At 42.4% G+C, this 21,095-nt stretch overlaps 1 protein-coding gene and 1 long non-coding RNA gene across 5 annotated transcripts in view; one reads left to right on the top strand and one right to left on the bottom strand.

Moving 5' to 3' along the window:
• Positions 1-21,095, bottom strand: part of garnl3 (GTPase activating Rap/RanGAP domain like 3) — a 69,272-nt gene that overhangs the window by 45,982 nt on the left and 2,195 nt on the right. Inside the window, exon 1 of one of the 4 annotated variants that reach the window (XM_053447679.1) lies at positions 4,406-4,691. The exons of the other annotated variants lie outside the window; for them this stretch is intronic. Within the exon in view, the coding sequence (XP_053303654.1) occupies positions 4,406-4,455 (50 nt within the window). The 5' untranslated portion in view covers positions 4,456-4,691. Of the gene's footprint in view, positions 1-4,405; positions 4,692-21,095 lie in introns of those variants that run through there. 4 annotated transcript variants of the gene reach the window in all.
• Positions 14,689-15,471, top strand: LOC128462327 (uncharacterized). The gene is made up of 2 exons (XR_008342361.1): positions 14,689-14,917; positions 15,046-15,471. It is a non-coding gene; the product is annotated as an uncharacterized LOC128462327 (long non-coding RNA).

The following is a 21,095-nucleotide window of genomic DNA, read 5'->3' as shown; positions in this document are numbered from 1 at the left end:
GTACACCAAAGCAAAGTCTCACACCATGCAAGGAGACTGGTTGAACTGGAAAAATGTCAAGAAACATAAGGTGCTTTGAGTGATTAGTTAAACAGCAGATTGCTAAGAAGGCAAGACGATGATAAGCTGGGTACAAATCGACAGGTGTCGTGCACTGGAGCTCACTTTGGAAAAATTAGGAGCAGAAACGTCCAATTGCACCTAAATCTTAACGTGCCAAAACCCAGCGGGTCGCAGGCGAGGTTCAGCCGTCACTTCTCACTGCACAGCACCGCCCGCTAGCCATCGTTACATCTGCCTCTCCCACGCAAGTGAATAGAGACACCAGGCAGATTATGTGTCATTACTACAGCAGGCTTATTCTGCTGCGCAAAACCTAGATGTACCGCCATACATGTGCGGCCGTGAATTTTTCTGACGGCACAACACCATTTGATGGGGATGAATTTACTTCACTAAGCATTCTGTAACGGTCCGTCACAAATTCCTGTTGCACATCTTAGCCAACATCCAAATAGAAGAATCTAAAAAAAGGTCTTGGGGGTATTTGATGTTTGTATTTTGTATGGATTGTGTATTTCTTTGTATCTAATATCTGTATGATTGTCTGAGGGGTGTGTATGTCCTGCATGCTTTTCGCTTCCTCCTCCTCTCTGGACCACATCCCCCCCACTCCACGCCTATCTCCCCCCAGCTCTTCCCTCTCTGGTCAGGTTGCTCTCTCTCTCTCTCTCTCTCTCTCTCTCTCTCTCTCTCTGCGGGAGGAGGAGATGGAGCCAGAGTGGGACTGTTTATACATAATGTGCACTCAATCTTAAAGGTCACATCTTAAAGTGTGTCTGTACTGCAGGATGTATCCATCACCGCTTCCTTGCTCCCTGCCCGCTGGCTTCGGTGATCTGGGTGGGGTCTGCTGAAGCCCCATCACAACCTGGACTCCATCACAGCATTTCTACCTTAATACGTGCCCCGTTTGTCTTCTCTGCATTCAGGCGGCTATCTCTCCTACCCTTCACCTTTGCTTTGAGGGGGGGGGGGGTGATGAGAGGGGTGTTGGTCGGTGGGGGATAATTTAGTGGCACCACCCGGCGAATCCTCCTAAAGAAAACCACCTGATCATCTCCCGGCGAAGCTCATCTGGAAAGCTCTCATGAGTGTGAGGCTTTTGGTTGATGTTTAAATGTACATGTGAACAGTGTGCCCATGGTAATTCGCACATGCAGGAGGTGCAGTCAGCGGTGAACAAGATGGTGTCTGTCAGATCGAAAAGAAGAGAGTCAAGCTTTGCTAACACCCATTAAAGAGGGGAAAGAGCCAAGGGAGTAAAGTGCCTCCAGTCTCTGGCAGCGTGAGGCAGTGAGGCTGACGTATTCAGACTTCAAGTACAGTAGAGTAAAGTGTACACAGACTCAAGAATGTATAATCAGTGTGACACTGTAACCAAAGTCAGGAGTAAAACTTGTAGCAGTCATGTTTTTACCGCAAATGCTGAATCGTAAATTCTGAGTTTGATCCATGTTTTTTTTATTTTCACAACTCTAAATCTCAGAGAGCAGTGATATTTTAACATTTTATATCCATTTAATATATATATATTTTGTTAAGACATGATATTGGTTTGTCCACCTCTCCAGTAAAGACTTTTAACCATATGTAACTTCGCTCGGCTGCTAGGGGTCTCCCAATTAAAACAGTAAATGTAACTAAAGAGATAATATGACCTCACGTCGTGAAGCAGCATGGGATCATGGGAGGTGTTGTCTTCATCACTACCGCCAATGAAAAAACACGTGAGGAGACTATGGCGCATGTCTTGTTCATGGATGAGGACCTTCCATCCATCCATTATCTATAATGCTTATCCTGTTAGGTTCACGGGGGGAGCTGGGATCTGACATTGGGCTAGAAGCGGGATACACTGTGGACAGGTCACCAGCAGATCACAGGGCCAACAAACAGACACAAACAACCATTCACACTCACACTCACTTTCAATTTAAAGTTACTTTAGCCCCAATCTGCAGATGTTTGGACTTGGGAGGAAGCCGGGGTCCAAGCAGAAAACCCACACGGACACAGGAGAACATGTAAACTCCACACAGAAGGAGTCCGGCTAAACCAGGATTCGAACTAGGACAGTACGTAACACTGCACCTCTGGGCCACCCTCCTGGATGAGGTAATGTATTCATGTTTTATTCACATTATACAAAAAATGGCAATGAATAAAAAAGGAATAAAAACAACAATAGGCTAACTGGCTAGCAGTGTGTTATTCTTTCGTCTGAAATCATTTGCCAAAGCAATTACAGCAAAGACGGGAAAATGATCAGGTCACGCTGATATGACGCAATTAAAGGGCGACTAAAATAAAACGTCCCGCTACCTCGAATATAACCGGATTTCTCTCCGTTTGAACATATACAATTTGGGAGAATGTTATGTCAACAAAATATATATCATAGGTCATTTTCAGACCCTTAAATGAAGAATTCTTATATATTATATCCTTAAATATTACAACAGCTATAGTTGGCCACTAAACTTGGTTTCCCAGAGGATAAACTGTAACTTCCACATTTAGCACAACACTGTGGCTAAATACAAATATAACAGACCCGCCCTTTGGTGACATGTAACACACTTGAAACCATTATCCTGCATTCAAAGCTATGGCCGCATGTTTGGAAATTTCTTTCCAGCAGCACAATGGCTTTTAACCAAAGAAAAAAAAAACAACACTTTGAAAGCTTTGACCAAAGATAAATAGCTCTAAAACAGACAAGAGGAAAAATGTATATTCAGTAATGGAGTACGGGAAAGGTTACAAATTGTGCTTTCTGTCTCATAAGGCAGTGGACAGTGGCCACTGAAAGGCTCCATATCCACTGAAAAGTGACGTATACAGTAAATCACCCTGCTGCCCATCATACTAAACCTCCTCGTGCTCAGAAAAAAAAGCCAATCCATTCATCAGTTTAAACTCTTAGATCATTCCACAAAGTGGCTCTTTATGAGATTGTGTCAGAAGGAGAACAAAAAGAACTGCAGAGAGCGATGATGAAAAAAGCCCATCAACTCGTACAGAATTACCTCACACATAGTACATCCACAACTGGCAGCTGCAACTGACAGTTTAAATAATTCAAATGTCAGTGGAATGTTTTCTGCAGCAGCTCCTACGCTGCAGACATGCGAGCTCCACATGTTAAATGATGCAGATGAAAACTGTTTCATAATCATTCAATTTGGGATTCCAACCATTTTCAACCCAATGTAAACTCTGCTGATGCATGCACCAAACCTTGCGAGTAATACACACAGTTAAAGCTACAAATGTTGCTGGGTGCACGACATGCACAGTAAACACCAACTCACAGCTTCTCTGCTGCAGCTCCTACTGAACTAATAAGTCACAATCATTTAGTGACAAAAAAAAACAAAACAAAATCATGCCACCATGGGAGCGACATGACGAGAGCATTTAATGAATTTCATTCTCATTTGCTTTTCTTTGGCTCTTCTCTCTACAACATGGAAACCTGCACCTGAGCTACAGGCATCACTGACTGTGTTTAAGTGTCACTGCAGCCCAGTAAGCCTCACGGTGCTGCTTCGCAACTGGCAAAGAGCTGCTGCAGCGGTGGCACTTTTCAGATCCATCAACAGTAAACAGGCTGCGAACGAGCAGTAGCGGAGGAGCCTTGGACCAAGTCTGAACTCCACTGCACAGTTAAAGCCGGATGCTCTGCCTCGTGCACGATATTCTGCTGCTGTCAGAGCTGCGTGCACCTCCAGTCTACCTTAGACTGAAAAGCACGCCATGAATTATTCATGATTTTCCATAAAGGCTACACTGTAATGTCCCGGGAAAAAAAGAGAAAAGAGGAAGGAGAAGAAGAAGAAGAAGAAGAAGAAGACAGCTCAGCTCAGGGATGATTCAGTTTGAACAGTTGAATAAAACTAAAGCAGCTGCTGCGGTTTAATTAAAAAAGCTGCTGTGGCTGTCAGAGTCTGTGCCGGAGCGTCAACACTTCCACACTGAGGACTTGTGGATTCAGTGGCGGCTCAGTTCGCCAGCCTTCCCGCAGTAAATGGAACAAATAAGATCAATAAATCATGCACTTGATGCACATCCACACAAGTGTGACACTCCACGCAAACACTGTAAACACTACACAGCCACTGCAGGAGGGCAATAACTGCACTTTAAACGCTGCGTAAAGCAGGAGCAGGTGTTATCAGCCTTTTGCCTTTTGTCTATGCGTAAAATCTGCCCGTGCTGCAGGGACATGACAAGAGCGACAACGGAAAAGCTTTTGCATTCAACAGATGAGATGTGGCATCATGCAGGAAACACACAGGGAAGAGCAGGGTATCGTGTCTCTCGGGTGTTTGTTGTTTACCGCTGATAGAAAGTCAACAGTTTGTTAGAGGCTGGATCCACACTGTTCATGTCCCCATGCGATGTCAGTCCAGCGGACGTGGCGACAACAACAAGCCGGCGTCTGTTTCTCCCTTTTCTCCCCTTTTCTCCCTCCTCCAGAATGTTCCTCCTCCGGCTAAGAGCGCAGGTACATCACCGACAACAGCTGATCGAACCGCGGCTGCTGCTCGGACGCGTCACGGGCTCCTCCTGGCTCTTGCGCGCAACTGGTCACAGCCACAGCATGATGGTGAACCGGAGCTGTGTGTTTATTGAGTGATCCCCCCCTCTTCCCTCTCTCTCCTCCTATATTGCTTCCTCTACTCCCCCCTCCCCACACACACACTAACACACACACACACACACACGTCACCGCGGTTTTTTTTTTTGTCGCTCGGGGCTCTGCAGAGTAAAAGGTACCATTCAGAGCAGATGAGTCTTATCGTCTTTTATGCCCCCTCTTTGAGTTGCTGTTACATCACCGTCAATTACGCGAAGCCTCCTGCAGCTACAGTTCGTAGTGATGTCAGGATGCAGCAGTGGCGGATCGAGGATTTTTTTGGGAGCCACCAAGGGGCCAGAATTAACACAGAGGGGCCAATTACTGTACATGTCCAACAAGGCATTCAACAGTGAGATGCATATTTAAGTCATTCCCTGTTTACTGTTGGTGCTCCAGCTCTGAGCAAAGCCACTTCACATCATAGTTTCTTGTTCGAGCACAATGTGTAAAAAAATTGTCAATTATTATTGTTAGTAAGTGAGTAGTTTATAAAAAATGTTAAAAACAAGACCACTGACTGGGATACCTCAGGGGCCAATTCAATTTTAGCTGTGGTAAGTGCCCAACCCCCGGCCCTGCCCCTGGATCTGCCCCTGTTAGGCGAGAGGAAGACTTGCCTGCAGCTTTTCAACCTCCACAGCCAATTATTATCTTAAACTACAATAAATCAGCTCTGATATTCTATCTATCTATCTATCTATCTATCTATCTATCTATCTATCTATCTATCTATCTATCTATCCGTCTGTTGACGAGATGTTGGCTTAATTATTAGAAAACTTATAAATAAGTACATTGGAGTTGCCAGGTACAAAACCATATATACCAACTTAAAAACAATTGTTATATAAACACTATAGATACATTTAATTTGAAAGAGAAAAGGCTAATTTGTGCATTACCCATTCAAATGTTTTTTCTTTAACTGTTTAACAAGTTTAATTTGTCGAAAACATATTTAGTTACAAATGCTGGTAATCAAACAATTAATAATTATAGGTTTAAGCTCCAATGAGAATCACCTATGTATTTATAATTAATACAAGTTTTTAATCCATCCAGTCTCCAATGTAAATGTAAATAGTGATAAATAAAAGTCTTTAATTACAATTAATAAACCTCCATAAATGATGAGGTAGAGAGTGGTGCCAAGTTTCTCTCTGTTTTTCTCTGGCCTCTCTGATCTTCACCAATCAATCACTCTTATGTGCTCCCAGGGGTTTACCCATAATCCCACTGAACAGGAGGACGGGGCAGTGATGAGGTCATTCCTTCACGTAGCCTCCCTCTTCCTTGTCTCTTTTTTATAGAGCCCAACCAATATGGACTTTTGGGGGCCGATTCTGATAATCATCAGTCGAATTCTACTTTTTTATATTTGACCTTTATACCTTGTTTTCTATATTCTACTGTTGAACTTTCGGCTTATTTCACTTTCTGGTAAGTCTTTGAAAAAACCAGCTGCATACACAGATATCTGCATTTACTACACTGCTGCCACTCATCCATTCATTATAGTGAAACTAAGTTACAGAAACATCCACTCTTGTGTTTTGTAAACCTAAACTTGTCTGTGTGAGATCCCACAGGCGCAAACCCTGTTTGTAAAAGTGTAAAAACAATGACAGAAATAAGCTTTCTGATTTATTCAGTCTGTGGTTATAACACCCAAATAAGGAAACGGTTATTGTTTTATATGTTTCATGTAGAACAAACGCAGCTTCCTATTTATCAACGGAAAGTTATTCACAGACAAAGAAACGTACGTTATATTATCTGAGATAGTTTAGTGTCAGACCACAGGGTCACCGAACTTCCTGTTTGTCTCATACATCCAATAACAGAAATACAAATAGGGTTATTTAGGATGTGGAAGGTGTCGTAATGTGTAAAATCGTTCTAAAAATATGTGTTTTTAGTGCAGGTAAAGATAGCATCCTGTTACCAGGGCCCCCAAAAAGAACAAGTATCTTGATGCTCATCTTAAAATCATATTTACTTATCCACCTGTAAAAACACAAACAGTTTTAAGCCACTGGAAAACTGCTAATTGATGGATCGTGAAAATAATCCCTATGGGATTCCAATGTAAGTGATTGGGGATAAAATCCACAGTGCCGATTTTTCACGAAAATGCATTGAAGTGTGGTTTTCCTATTAGGTGGGAGTTTTCCAAAATAGCTTTGCCCTTTTTTTTGCATTTTTGAGCGAGAAAAGGCCCAAATTTGATCCCCCTAAACAATGAAAGACACCTAATGTCTAAATTGAAATGCTGAATCCTCCGTTAGCATTTGGTGCAAGAGAAGAAGTACATTACCAAAGGAAGGTACCTCTTCTCAGTAAAGATCGATGGTAGAGTTCCCGAAAAAGTACAAGTAGATGTCAGACTGACATGAGAAAGTCTTTGAAGGTCTTAAAAACTCAGGGTGTAATGCAACAGGAGGAAAAGCAAAGACAGACTGAAAGAAATACTTGTCACTTTTATGTGCAATGAGTGATATTGCCCATGTGCTGAGGAGGACACATGAAGGAAAACAGAGAAATGTGGTATTAACACGTAAGGGAGGGATGCTAATTCTTGATTCTTTGCTCACACACACAAAGAACAGCAGGTGAAACATGAGCTGAGGTAAATCTGATACCTGCGCAACAGTCCAGCCACAGCCTATGTCTGTAGCTCAGACACACACACACACAGTCACACACACACACACACACACACACACACACACACACATTCAAGAGTGCAGGAATGTTCAGCTCGGGCAACACGACACTCAGCTCCTCATCAATTTTTAATCAGCAGAAACCCCCCTCTGTGACACGGCACGCTAAAGGAAAACACCTCAAGCTACTGACACACAACGCGTTTTCTCTCTTATTCTCTCTGAACGTACACTACCCTTGAAAATAGCTTGCGTGGAAATTCAGCGGTAATCTGCAGCCCGAAGCAGATTAAAAGTAAAAAGTGTTTTCTACAGAGACAACTGGAAATAAAACCTGGGTTTTCACACACGCGTCAGCGTCGAGTTACAAACAACGATGAGATACTTGAACACCCCCACCTCAAATTAGAGCCCTGAGGCTGATCTCACACACACGTAAACACACACACACACACACACACACACACACAAAACTCATACATGTTGCATGAACTCAACTTTGTCACACACCTTCCCATTGTCACACTTTGACACGCACTGAGCTCGATGCCCTTTGGATATTCTTTTATTTTTATTCTTTTTCAAACAGTCGCCTCTGAAGTCAGCCTGGAACAAGGGAAGTTAGAACAGGATAGACTTCCTGTTCAAAGACTCGTCTGATGATGAGGCCTGGGAGCTATTAACCTGAATGCAGAACAAAACTGTTATCAGAGAAGGAACTTGTGTAATGTGACTGGTCCAGGTGAAGATTGCTCACAATGGAAAACAAGACGTGCCCTTTGTGTTCGTGTCTGTTTCCTGATGGCTTCAATCAACCAACCAATCAAATGAATAAATCTAAAAATAAAATAAATACAATTTTATTCGTATAGTCCATATTCACAAATCACTATTTGCCTCAGGGTGTTGGAATGGAAGGCAGAGCAGCAATGATTTTGATAAAGGTATGTTGACTATCAGTAGAACTATAGAGTATAGTATATTCTGGTAAAGTACTGTATATAGTTGAGCAAAGACAACTTAGACAGCATCTGACTTTGATTGTTATTTTATGTCCATCCATCCATTATCTATCATGAAAATCCTTTGAGGGTCATCAGGGGCTGGAGCTTATCCCACAGGGCCAATCATTGGGTGAGAGATGGGGCTCACCCGGGACAGGTCGCCGGCATATTGCTGGCACCTACGGGCAGATTGGAGTCCCCAGTATTATACTGCACTGCGTGTCTTTGGACTGTCGGAAGGAAGCTGGGGTATCTGGAGGAAACCCACACAGACACAGGGAGAACATGCAACCCTCACACAGAAAGACCCAATTTGGGCGACAGGTTCAAGGACCTTCTGGCCATGAGTTGACGGGACTAACCACTGCTCCACTGTGCCGCCCTGGATTGAGTGGAAATCCAGATATCTTTGTCAAATAGGCTCAGCAGGATCAATACTGTCTACGTAAATAAATCTCCTTTGACAACATTAGTCATTTGTTAGCTGGACTACTTTCCTGCACCCAAACAACAGGAACTGATTGGTTCTGATATACAATGTGTTCTGGTAAGAGCCAGATATTAAGATTTAGATGGATGCAGAACAATCTGAACATACCCACTTGTTTGATTAGTGTCTAGTACTTCAGCGGGATTCCTGACGTAGTCATCAAAATAATACGGCAGTACTTGATATGACCTTTTCATGTTCGTGTCATTTGTTCATGGACAAACCCAGTTTGGACAACATGGCTATGTGTCACCGTATGACCAACCACCATTTACGAGTGTGTCACCAAGCTGCTGGGCGCTTGTTCTGGTTCTGAAGGGTCAATGTGATGTCATGGGTTTGAGTATAGACAGCCATTTTAAGGACAGTATACATGTCATGTCTCCATATTTTAATTTCTTTGCTTGTCATTTCAAGCATTCGACATTAAAGTCATTAAAGAGTCAGGTTAGGTTGGTAAGATAAGAGCCAAATAAAAAGCACGAAAAGCTAAAATTACATCGTGATAAGACTTGGATTAACTTGAAGAACTTGGCGTGTTATTCAGACACCGTTTGCTGATTAAAGGCTGAAAGTGTTCATTCACTGTCGAGGGCTTCGTCATTAGTTAGGAGGTGGAATTTAAACATTAGCCCTCAATCTTCCTGTGGGTATGTGTGAGACCTGACAGAGATTGACTATCCCAGGCTCTGCATTCCCCAGACAACTGCAACTTCAAAGTTCAGGGTATAAATGTGGGTGTAAGCATTATACTGTGTGGGTTTACAAATCCATGTGCCCGTGCCAGTATTGGTTGTTGTTGTGCACAGGTACACAAGCTGCATGTGTGTATGCATGAGCACTTGCGGCGGTTATCCTCAGCCCCCTGGTCAATAGCGTGCTAATCCCCCGGAGCTGCGCCGCCATCTCTGTGGTCAGCTGCCGCTCCGGCCCTTTAGTCTCACCGCGTAAGCCGTGTCTGACCACAGCACCTTTCCCACGCGTAGGATAAACAAGGCCTCAGTTACTGTGTGTGTGTGTGTGTGAGAAAGCGTATGACGTGATTGGATGTGCAGCAACTCTATATCGCACTGGGTCTGACAGTAGTCATCGCTATAAATAGAGATGCGTGCAAATGAGCAAACACACGTGCAGTATAAACAACACCGCACACAGCGTAATGAAACTACCAGTGAGAACACAGTGGGGTTTTACGTGTCACACACATTCAGGTGCAACATGCAAATAAATAGGACTGACATGATAACACATCTCTCTGATGAAGCTTTGTCCCTGGGGGGTGCTGCAGTCAATACAGATGACTTATTTTGATTATGGAAAGATTCAACCGGACTATAGAAATAACAATGACTGCAGTGTTATGGTGAGTTCAAGAGCATATTTAGTTTAAAGTGTGAACTAGCTGAAAGGAAACATTTACTCAAGTACACTAGTTTTTTATGCGAGGCTCTCACCTGAATTTGACTGCCTGTATTATGCAAAAACATCAGGATGGATAACTTGATGAAGGGTGAGGTATGCCTCATGGAAAAGCCAATCAAATTTTAGACCTGGATCAGGAAGAAGATCATGGAATGTTTTTTCCCTTTAGTTAACATTACAAGATCGAGCGTATTTCCACATTTTCATTTATTTCTGAGAGAATAATTTATTAATCGTGATGAAAAAAAATCTGACATGTTTAGCAGACTGGTATTTATGAGTGCAATTTTGAGTTTGATCTATTGAATTTTAATTTGGATTAATAAGACTGTTGGGACCTCTATCTTTCTATTTAATAAAAATAAACTATCGATTTTTATCACGCAGTAGCCTACAACTCCATTCCACTACATTCTAGAGAGAACTATGTATTTCAGCTGTAGCTACTGGTTAAGACTTGACCAATAATGAGCTTATAAAATACCTTGTAAAAGATATTATCAAAGATTCCCAATATGGGTAAAAATATCCGATAGTTCCCATATAAAGAGCTAACATCACAAACCATCCCACGAACAGTCACACTGAATTACAATACCCGTATGCAAAATAAAAGCTAATCTATCTGTTCCGTATTTCCAAAGTACAAATTTGCCTACAATGTAGGATAGCCTGTTCTATGACCTACGTAGGAGTTTGAGGATATGATAGTTGATTGTAAGATTATTTTACTATTCAAATAACAGAACATTTATTGCTCACAAATTCTAATCTCTGTTATTATTCAACCAAAAATGCTAAATATTCAGGAGTTAGGGCTCCTCAAATGTCAGGGTTTGATGCCTTTTTCATCATATGTACAAGGTAAAGGGAACATAATTGAGTCTAGAGATGTTGGTCTGATAAAAAGAGTATACTGATAATTAATAAATAATTATCAGCATATTAAACATCAATAATGAAAATAATTGAGACTCACAGCTCCATTATGAAGTATTATTACATTGCTGTGTAGTTACTTAAGTAAGTATGTGATCACTAAACTCATTCTGATCTGCAACTGGTTCAGATGTGTTCAAACCTCTAGAAGTACTATACGGTATAAGCAAGCAGCTGTCCTGCTTTGTTCGTTTTTTGTACTGGCATTCATTTAAACACACACACACACACACACACACACACACACACACACACACACACACACACACACACACACACACACACACAGACAAACACATAAACACATAAACACATAAACACATACACACGTACACACATACACATACACACAAACACATAAACACACAGAAAGATGATTTGGATTCAGAGCTTGGCCCCTTTGTTTCCAGTCCGCCCCAAATGCCAGCGGGTCACCATGTGGCCTCTGTGAAATGTCACGGTGTCATGTGTGATGCCGCTCTCATTAAATGTGATCAGGTGAATTAACCTTTTGTCTGAAACGACCGGAGCGGCCCTGGCCACCACGCTGCCCTCTGCCCTCCGGCCACATGCATGTGCTTTTTTGGGACAGTGCAGGTTTGTCCTGACTACTGCTGAGTTCAAAGATGAAAGTACACATTACCATTTGGTTTGTCCTCGTGCAGGACACAAGGAAACACAGTGAGCTTGTTGTTTGTGTCTGAGTGAAGCCCTGAACTGAATCCACACATGTCGCAGCCCTTACTCCTCCTAGTGGAAAAGTGAATGACCAGAGCAACAGGCGTCTCATTACTACACTGTTTGAACTGCTGTATTTTCAATGCAACTCATCACTTTGGTCTATTTGACAAATACAAAGCTCCAGCTAATATATAGAAAAGGTCCAAAGTGACAAAACCTTTTCTTAACTCACATATTTATATCCACTTTATCTATGTATGACACAATATAGTCAGATTAGCATTTAAACAGGGAGAGTATGCCCTCTTGTGGGTAGATCCTTTATCACAGTTAAATAAGAAACAAAAGAGTTTATTAAACAGTTTCCAAAAGCGCTTTCTACTTATTTATAATTCCATTAACCCTCTAATGTATTAACTATGTTTTTTAATGTTGAACTGAGTGCAATAAGTGTTCAAAGTACATTTTTGAATAAATCTCTTTAATAAAACAAAATGTATTAAAACATTGTTTGTTAAAATATATATACAATCAATTTTTGTTCTCATTCAATAATTTTAAAAAACAGAGGGTTAGGGTTAGGGTTAGGTTAGGGTTCATGAAACAGAGAACTACATTTTGTGACTGACACTGTATAAAGACCACAGGAAACTCTGTGTTTGCTGTGGTATGATGAAACATACAAAACTGCCTCTCAGATCTGAGACCTCAGACCAGCAGTCAGCTCTCATCAAATAAATGGGTCTGCTTTGTTAGCATTGTACTTTTACAAGTCGCAGTAGGAAAACACAGATACATGTCTTTTTTTGTTTTTGTTTATTCATTTCATTTTATTTAGAAATCCACTTTCTTCATCAAACTGTCTATATCGGTTAGAGATGTAATATTTCTCACTGGTAAGTAAAGGGCTTACAGAGCTGCTCACTGCAAATCTATATTCTGTGTTGCACCATTGTAGCAGATTTTCAATGTATTGTTGAAATGATCGCAAAATGATCTACATTGTCTGATGTGAACTTTGAATGTTAAAAGTTCAGCTGCTGCTGCTTCCTTCATTTCACTCCTTCATCACCGGGCATTCACTTGTCCTCACAAGTATCTTAAAGGTTCAGTGTGTAGGATTTAGGTAAACAGATCTATTCAAAATAAAATGATCCTAGTGATGTTTTCACTTGTGTGTAATCGTGTAAATTGTACGAATTGTTTTTTTCTCTACCCAAGAAGGGGCCCTTTATATTTACTTCAGGAGCGGGTCGCCTCTACGGAGGCGGCCATGCTTTTTACAGTAGCCTCTTATGGACAAACTAACAAATTCTCTTTAATGTTCGGAAGGGGAGGGTGAGGTGACAGGGATTCAGCTTCAACGTGCAACTTCACCACTAGATGTCACTAAATTCTACACACTGAACCTTTAACTATACACGAAATAGGCTTTAGCGAGATACTGCGAATTTGAAATTAGGTACAGTTAACAGCTACTTCCTTAAACTGAAGTACTTTTGTAGTAACTGCATAAAAAAGGAATTCACTTCTAGATGTATTCTTCACTTCAATTAGAGCGCACAGTGGTATCATTTTGCTTGTATTGCTGAGCCTGTGACATAGTGTAAATGAAAACTGTATTCATGTAGCACTTACCTCTATGATCAAACACTTAAGGCACTTACAGTACAAGTTGCATTCACCTATTCACACACATTCATACAGCTTCTACGGTTCAATACACTGCGCTTTTTCTATCACACTATTCATGCAACCATTGCCAATTCAGTATCTTGCCCAAGGACACTTCAGATGCTCCAGTGCTGGGGGAATGAACAACAAATCTCCTGCTCTACCTCTTGAACCATAACCAGCCCATTGTTATCTCAGACAAGACAACTGTGAAATTATTATCTATCACTGATTTATCTATCAGGCCTTCAAATCAAGTCACCAATAACTGTTTGAGTAGCTGGAAATAAAATAACTTTCTCACACATTAACCAGGCATCATTAAAAGGCACCGGAAGAAGCAACGTGCCTCAGCTTCTCACCTCTGGTGAAGTGCTTCAAGTCTCATTGTTCTAACAAGTTAGGTTGATCTAAAAGTGTTGACCATATCTGAGTCATATTTACGCTACCACATGTGTGACGCCGCTTCTCTGACTGGGTGTTCCCACACTGAGAGGCGACGTGACACTGAAGCTCTTCCTCTTTATCTGAATAATCAGAGGCATGTCGTACAATTTGTGATGAATTATAAAAAACTGTGCAAACTGTGCAAAGTGTGTTTAGTTGAATATTTGTGTGTGTGTGTGTGCACCTGTATCTTATACAGTATTTGCATTGTATTTTCTTAGCCAAAGTAAACCCTGCAGATGGAAAAATAGCAGCATGCAACATAATCCCTCTACTATACTGCAGCCGCAGGCCTGTGTACAGTTGGTGAAACTCCCAAAACAGAGTCTACCACATCGACAACTTCTTTGGAGCCAGTATAACCTCCACTGAAACTATTCCCGTCTTTGATTCCTCCACAGGTACTTTTAAACTGCGCCTCCATCTCTTTCACTCTTTCACGACTTGTTTCTGTTGCTCCCTCTCTTAATCCGAGGGGAGGTTTTTTTGGGCCGGCCTCCGTGAAAGAAACCGCAGGGTAAAAATGTACAACAGTAACCCTTCACGGGCTCCATTTCCTCCTGCGTCTCTCCTGGATCTCGCATAAAGGTTATGACGGGGGCAGTGGGCTGCTGTGAAGCAGCTCACACTGCGCACACACGCAAACACTAACACAGACATACACACACTTCCTCTGAACCTTCATACTCACTTCAATACGCACACTCACTTTCACTTTGCCAGTGTGAGTCTTGTACACATGTGGCTTGTGGCCGTGCTGGAGCTGGCCACATCTCAGCCGATACCCAGTTCAGCACGCTGGCTTTCTTCCAGCCAACTATAATGGGGGAATATTTTTCCAGCCTCCAAGTTTTCCCGAAGCAGTGCACAGTGCATTTTAATAAAGGTATGTGTCTTAGAGCCCTAAATGGAAGCAGATGTTCCCGTCAAAGAGGGAAAGTTTGCATAGGGCTGTAATCAAGCCTCTTTTTTTTTTCTTCAAGTAATTTGAGTCTATTTTTCTGTCTAAATGAGCCTGGTGCTCTGCATTGTGCGCATTGGCTGAACTGTGCCGGGCTGTGCTGAGCTATGCAGCCACATATGGGAGTGATTACAGTCCAGTGTTTATCAGACCTCACTGAGGGACTGACTGTACGACTGAGCAGAGCAGAACCATGAGCCTTGCGCACACCGCCTCAATTTCCGAACTACAACCTTCTATGGAAGTCAGACCAGTGAGACGACACTGCATCAACACGTCGCGAGAGATCACAGGTCCTGGACGCGGCATCTTCTTCAGGCTCGAGTGAATGTGGCTAAATGATCAATATAAAGTTGTCCGGCAGCTATTTGTGATTCGATTAGCGAGTTAGATACTGTTGAAGCAAAGGAATGACAATTTGACAATTTATCAAAGTCTGTGTGTGCAAAATAAAAAAAATAAATAAAAAGTCATTCAAAGCTATTGCATGATATGTGATTCTTTTTTGTGACGTCACTTCTTACGTTTGGGATGAAAAGAAAATGGTACGGAGTTTTTTTACTATTTTATTTTGTATTTTTCATATTTCTGTTATCCCCTTTGCTGTTGTAACATATCAAATTTCACCATAGTGGAACTTATAAGGGATTATCTTGTTTTATCTCAACCCTATCTACCTCTCTGCTTGAAGGTGGCTTGAGTTTACATTAGCAGCATTAGCCACTAGCGTAACAATCCTAATCTCTAGGAAATGTAGCCACCGAGATAGATCCACGACGGATGTGAGCAATAAAAAATATTAAAATTATGTAATTCGATGATTCTTCGATGGTTTTTATTTCAGATTAATTCATAAAATTGTCTCGATTGACTGATTAATCGTCTTCTAAGATGAGCCGAATAAAACAGTTTCTGACGCAAAGCGAATCGCAATGTGGCTTCGAGTGGAGTTCCTTTTTAGGGAAAGCAGTTGCTTCCCATTCGAGTCTGTGTGACCGGGCCTTTTGATTTAACCAAGAAACAGTCAGGAAGAACTTGTCAGAGGTGGCTCGGAGGCTTAAAGCTTCATAATCAAATAACAGACACTCATACTGAATCTTATACTTTACTGGAAGTCAGAAGAGAGATGCAGGTACAGGTGAAATGCCGTCTCTTAAAATCAATAAAATCTGTCGAGGAAGCATTGCAGCTCTACTGATGCAAGAGGAAAATATTGGTGTCCAAAGTGTGTGTGTGTGTGTGTGTGTGTGTGTGTGTGTGTGTGTGTGTGTGTGTGTGTGTGTGTGTGTGCGTGTGAGTGTGATTGTGAGATTGTGAAAGAGAGAGTGAGCTTAATAACTTTCCCAGTACGTAAAGCAGTCAAGTGCATTGAGTCAGCAAAAATGTCCATCATCCCAGTTCCCAGCTGGGTGGTTTATGACTGTAACACAGAGGGAGACCCCAGCAGCTCAGCCTCCCTCAACCACTTTCACCCGGTTTGTCTGAGAACGCATCAACATGGTCCCGTCTGTTAGTGCATTCCCAGATCAGACAAAAAAAACTAAAAAACATGTCTGACATTGAAAACACATGTTCTTCATTCGCATACCTCTTTGAAGTCTACTGTAAGAGCTTTGCCAGGAAACCACATGAGGACAAACCCTAATACATATTTCCTTCTCCTTTTTCCCCTTCTCTCTTTTAAAGACGCACATGCTCCCAACTCCCTCACCCGCTTTGTTTACAGTGTACTTCGGGCTACATCTGGAAACCGTCTTGTGCCAATCCAACAAGCGGAAAGCTGCAGCTAACAACTCCCCCCCCCTTGGCAACTGTAGTCACAAACACTGTGGCTTTGGCAGTGGGCGAGGTTAATGAAGAAACTGATAGCGTTTCAAAAGCAAACGCACTCAAACGACCTTCGATGTGAGAAGTTCAGGGGAGGAAGGAGAAGGAGGGGGCGAGCCGGTGAAAATGAACGTCAGAGGGTTTCAGAGGCTGCAGCTCGCCGAGGGTCTATTTTTGCTCGCCGACTGCGGCTGAGATTGCAGGGCGAAGCTGCCGCTGAATCTTTTTTTTGTGTAAAGTGGCTGAATGGAGGCATGCATGGGCGGCAAAAGCAGGGAGGGGTAACATTGGCCCACGGAATTGGGTGATTGATGGACACGCACACATTTCAAACCTCATTAATCTGTGGAGTCATACCTGATCGGTCCTTCCTACACTGCAAACAGGCGCCTTATATGCTCATTTGGTGATGCAAAACCAAACTGTAGTAACAAACTCTGATCACACACTGCACCGTTGATGAATGAGCTCGTCTTCCCCTCGCCGTGATGCTCCCTGCCAGTGCATGCCTTTCCTTAAATGAACTCCAAATGTTTTGTAATGGAGCCTGAAAAGATTCCACGCAATGAGGTTCATTTCCATCGCATCACAATCAGCCGCTGGGTTCGTAGAGAGCACGGCGCTGAGACTTTGTGTGATTTTTGATCCTGGCTCCATCAGAAAACATTGTCCTGCAGTGGTCACAGTTTGTGTGCTTGTAGTACTTTATATCTGCTCACATGAGTTTTCTTTGGTCTCTCTGGCACTGTCTCCTGTAGAGCTGTATTTGCTCCGCCATGTCTGTGGTCAGAGTCGAGCCCGTGCTGTCTTGGCTCCTTCACGTGTCTCTGTAGGCCTAATCTCATTCACACAAACTCTGCCAGGGCTGACTGGAAGTACACTGAGACATGCCAGAGCCAAGAGCTCCGCGACAGAGATGGTTTTCTAAGACACATAGTTTGATTGCTGAGGAAAATAATGGAAAAAGACACTAAACAAGTTAGAATGTGCTGTTCCTGTTGGACATCCGGACATTTTCTCTGTCAAGATCAAGACTTGAGGCCAAAGAGCTTGTGCCTGCTTCCTTATGCAACACCATAATGAACTCAAATCAGATTTAGGGAGAAGAATCGTCTTTATTCGCTTTCTGCATGGCGCCTTCTTTATCTAGAATGCAACTTAACCATCTGCAGTGGTTTGTGGCTCCAGTCGTGACGAACGTAGCACAAGCAAAGATATAGAGTGAGCCACAAACACACAAAAGTTTGCACAGCTCTCCTTATCAGGACCTTGCATTGACTTCCATACGTGGACAGCATAACAAAAACCTTATCCCTAACCTTAACTATGACCAATTCATGCACTTGTGACAGTCACACGTAGATGACCAGGGTTAGGGTTGTAGTAAAATGAGGGTCAGCCTCGGTCAAGTGTTCCAAGAATGCGTAAGTGATCTCACATCCCGTCACATTCTAGTCAGTGGATACATTCTACCTGGAGCATATGCAGTCAATGCGTACAGTCAGCGAGGCCACACATTTTGGGCTGCACATGGACGTCAGCATATGGGGATTGTTTGGTCACGAGGACCATTACGCACTGGCAGACGTGGAAACAATGAATTTGCCTTAAACCTAATGTGAACCAAACCACAATTCCGATCTTACCACTAACCTTAACCCGGGACCTGAGAAATAAGGATTTTTCTCATCAGGACCAGGCTTTGGTCCCCATGAGATCCACTGGTCCCAACAAGTGTCTGTGCTAGAAAGGTCCAGAAGAGGTAACTACCATGCACACACATACACACACACAACCTACACGTTACATATATATTACAGATACAGAAACTACAAATCATGAACCAACATGCAGGCACCTTCACCTTCCTGAAACCTGCGACCAGCATTCCAGAGGAAAAATGGCCAAACAATTGGCCCCAGTCGTCCGATTAACTTTTCTGCTTCCACCTGGAACTCTCTGGCCACTGCTGTCAGAGAGATTATCCACCAGCTGGCAGCCCGCTGACTTTGTTAGATAAGGCTTAGTCACAAGGAGACCGTGTCCAAAACAGAGCCCGAGAAATAATAATGTAATGTGATGTGTTTATCTCAGAGCAGATTAGCTTCTGGGCCTCAGCACAGATCACGATAGCTTCACACAAATATCTTTTCCCAAACACTTTGAAATAATCTTGAACCTGTGGATTAAAGTTTTTGGTGGAGAGTTTCTTGAGGTGTTGCAATTTATCTTTTCATCTGTTTTCTAATAATTTGTAGGACAAAAACGAATGACGACAGTAATCACCAGGTTAACCAATGATCCAGGTAGAATGGCACTGGGTAGAGCTCATAACTCCGCCGAGACAAACTGGATTTATCAAAACAACACATCTAAAATCATTACGAGCACTGACGACGAAGCATATGGTTTAAGATTTGTTAAAGGGCTAAATAAAGAGAAAGTAAAGATTGAATATTTCACTAGAATGTCACTCAATAGAGCACATGCCTCAGTCAAAGCCCAACAGTCCCCTTACACACAATCAAACTGCACCAAATTACACACCATCGTAATGTTAAAAAACGTTAAGTTATAGAAAAAAGGAGAAAATCCTGGATCCGAACCAAACTTGCAGCGTCCTTCCACCAAGATTGATGGTAATCCGTTCAGTAGTTCAGTAGAATCTTGCTTACAAACAAAATAACCAACAAACAACAGGACAGGGGTGTAAACATAACCTCCTTTGCGGAGGTAAAGCTTATATAGTTGGACATAGATAGTTATTTTATTCGTTGTGATGTCTGTAGCCTGGAGAAGCAAAAAAGGGCCGATTAACGTCGAGGTAGAAACTACCTCATGACACACTTTGACGTGCATATGGGAACCGTTCAGCCCGAGAGTGTGCGCGAGTGTTAATATGCATGTGAAAGCAGGTTTCTAACATATGTGCGTGCGTGTCCACATGAAGGCGTTCAGATGTGTCGGGTCTGTATGGCTGTGCGTCACTGCAGCACAATGAATTATACACACACTCCTGAGCAGCAGCAGCAGCCCTTTACTTGAGTGTCTTTCACATCCCCTCAGTACGGTGGAGAATCTATTTCCCCATGCAGTAGCACTTCAGGCCCGGCTCTGATTGATTGTCTGTTAAACTGCTGCTGTCTGAGAGACAGTCTGCCAGGAAGTCGTAGTCGTACGATGTGACGGGGGCCCACGGCAAACCGAGAGGCAGCAACCCCCTGCACTCTACGACACAAGGACGGAGAATCAAGCAAATTAGAAGGGACGTGTAATTTGAAAGAAAGCTTGGCACAACTCTCAACCTGAATACAGTAAACACGTGTATTTGGATAGAGGCAGACTTTGGCAGTTGAGATCTCCAACACACACACGTTTCACCATCACATCCACACACACACACTAACACACACACACACATGCTGGACAAAGTTATCAGCTAATGGGGCGATGAAGCGATATGCATTTGCACACCTCCACAGACCGTCTGAAAAAGCAGGAAATTAGAAGCGTGGAGGTGGGAGGAGGAGTGTGTGTGTGTGTGTGTGTGGGGGGGGGGGGGGGGGGGGGGGATGTGAATAGTCTTGAGAAAACTAGAGCAGCAATGATTAGTTGATTGACCGGAAATTAAAATGCCCTTTTCAACATTGATCGACTGTAATTCTTTGAACAAAATGATTCAGCGGTTTCATGCTCTCAAATGAGACAATATTCAATGTTTCCCTGGTTTTATTTTGTAGTCAATTGAATACAACCAGAAAGGCACTCAGTAGAGACAGTCAACTTATGAAGGTTAGAATTCAATTGATCCACATCTTCCTTTGGATCTGCACCAAAGTGCACACGCACAAATAAAGAACATTCCCCTTAACATGCCTGACTTTTATCTTTCTTCAAGATCCATGAATTAGTCTCTGAAGAATCAGGGAAAATGTTGAAAAGTGCCCGATTTCACAAACCACACCTGCACCTGTATTTAATGAGCTCTTCACTGACTCATCGATCATCCTTCCTCCAGGTTCCATGCTAATCCGTCCAGCAGTTGTTGCATAATATAATAAAAGGTACAGAGATACAAACGCAGATGAATACATCCTCCTTGGCAAGGTAATTACGTATTTACTCACTAAAGGTAATTTGTTTATTTAGTCAATATCAACATAAGTATAGCTAGATTACCTTTAAACAGCACCAATGGGTTATTTCATTCATGTTATTGTTGGTATTTTATATTTTTGATTGATTATTTATCTAAACTTAAATCTGGTTATGTCCC

This window comes from Pleuronectes platessa, chromosome 19, assembly GCF_947347685.1.
Source record: "Pleuronectes platessa chromosome 19, fPlePla1.1, whole genome shotgun sequence".
Lineage (NCBI taxonomy): Eukaryota > Metazoa > Chordata > Actinopteri > Pleuronectiformes > Pleuronectidae > Pleuronectes > Pleuronectes platessa.
This window is presented reverse-complemented; position numbering and strand designations above follow the sequence as displayed.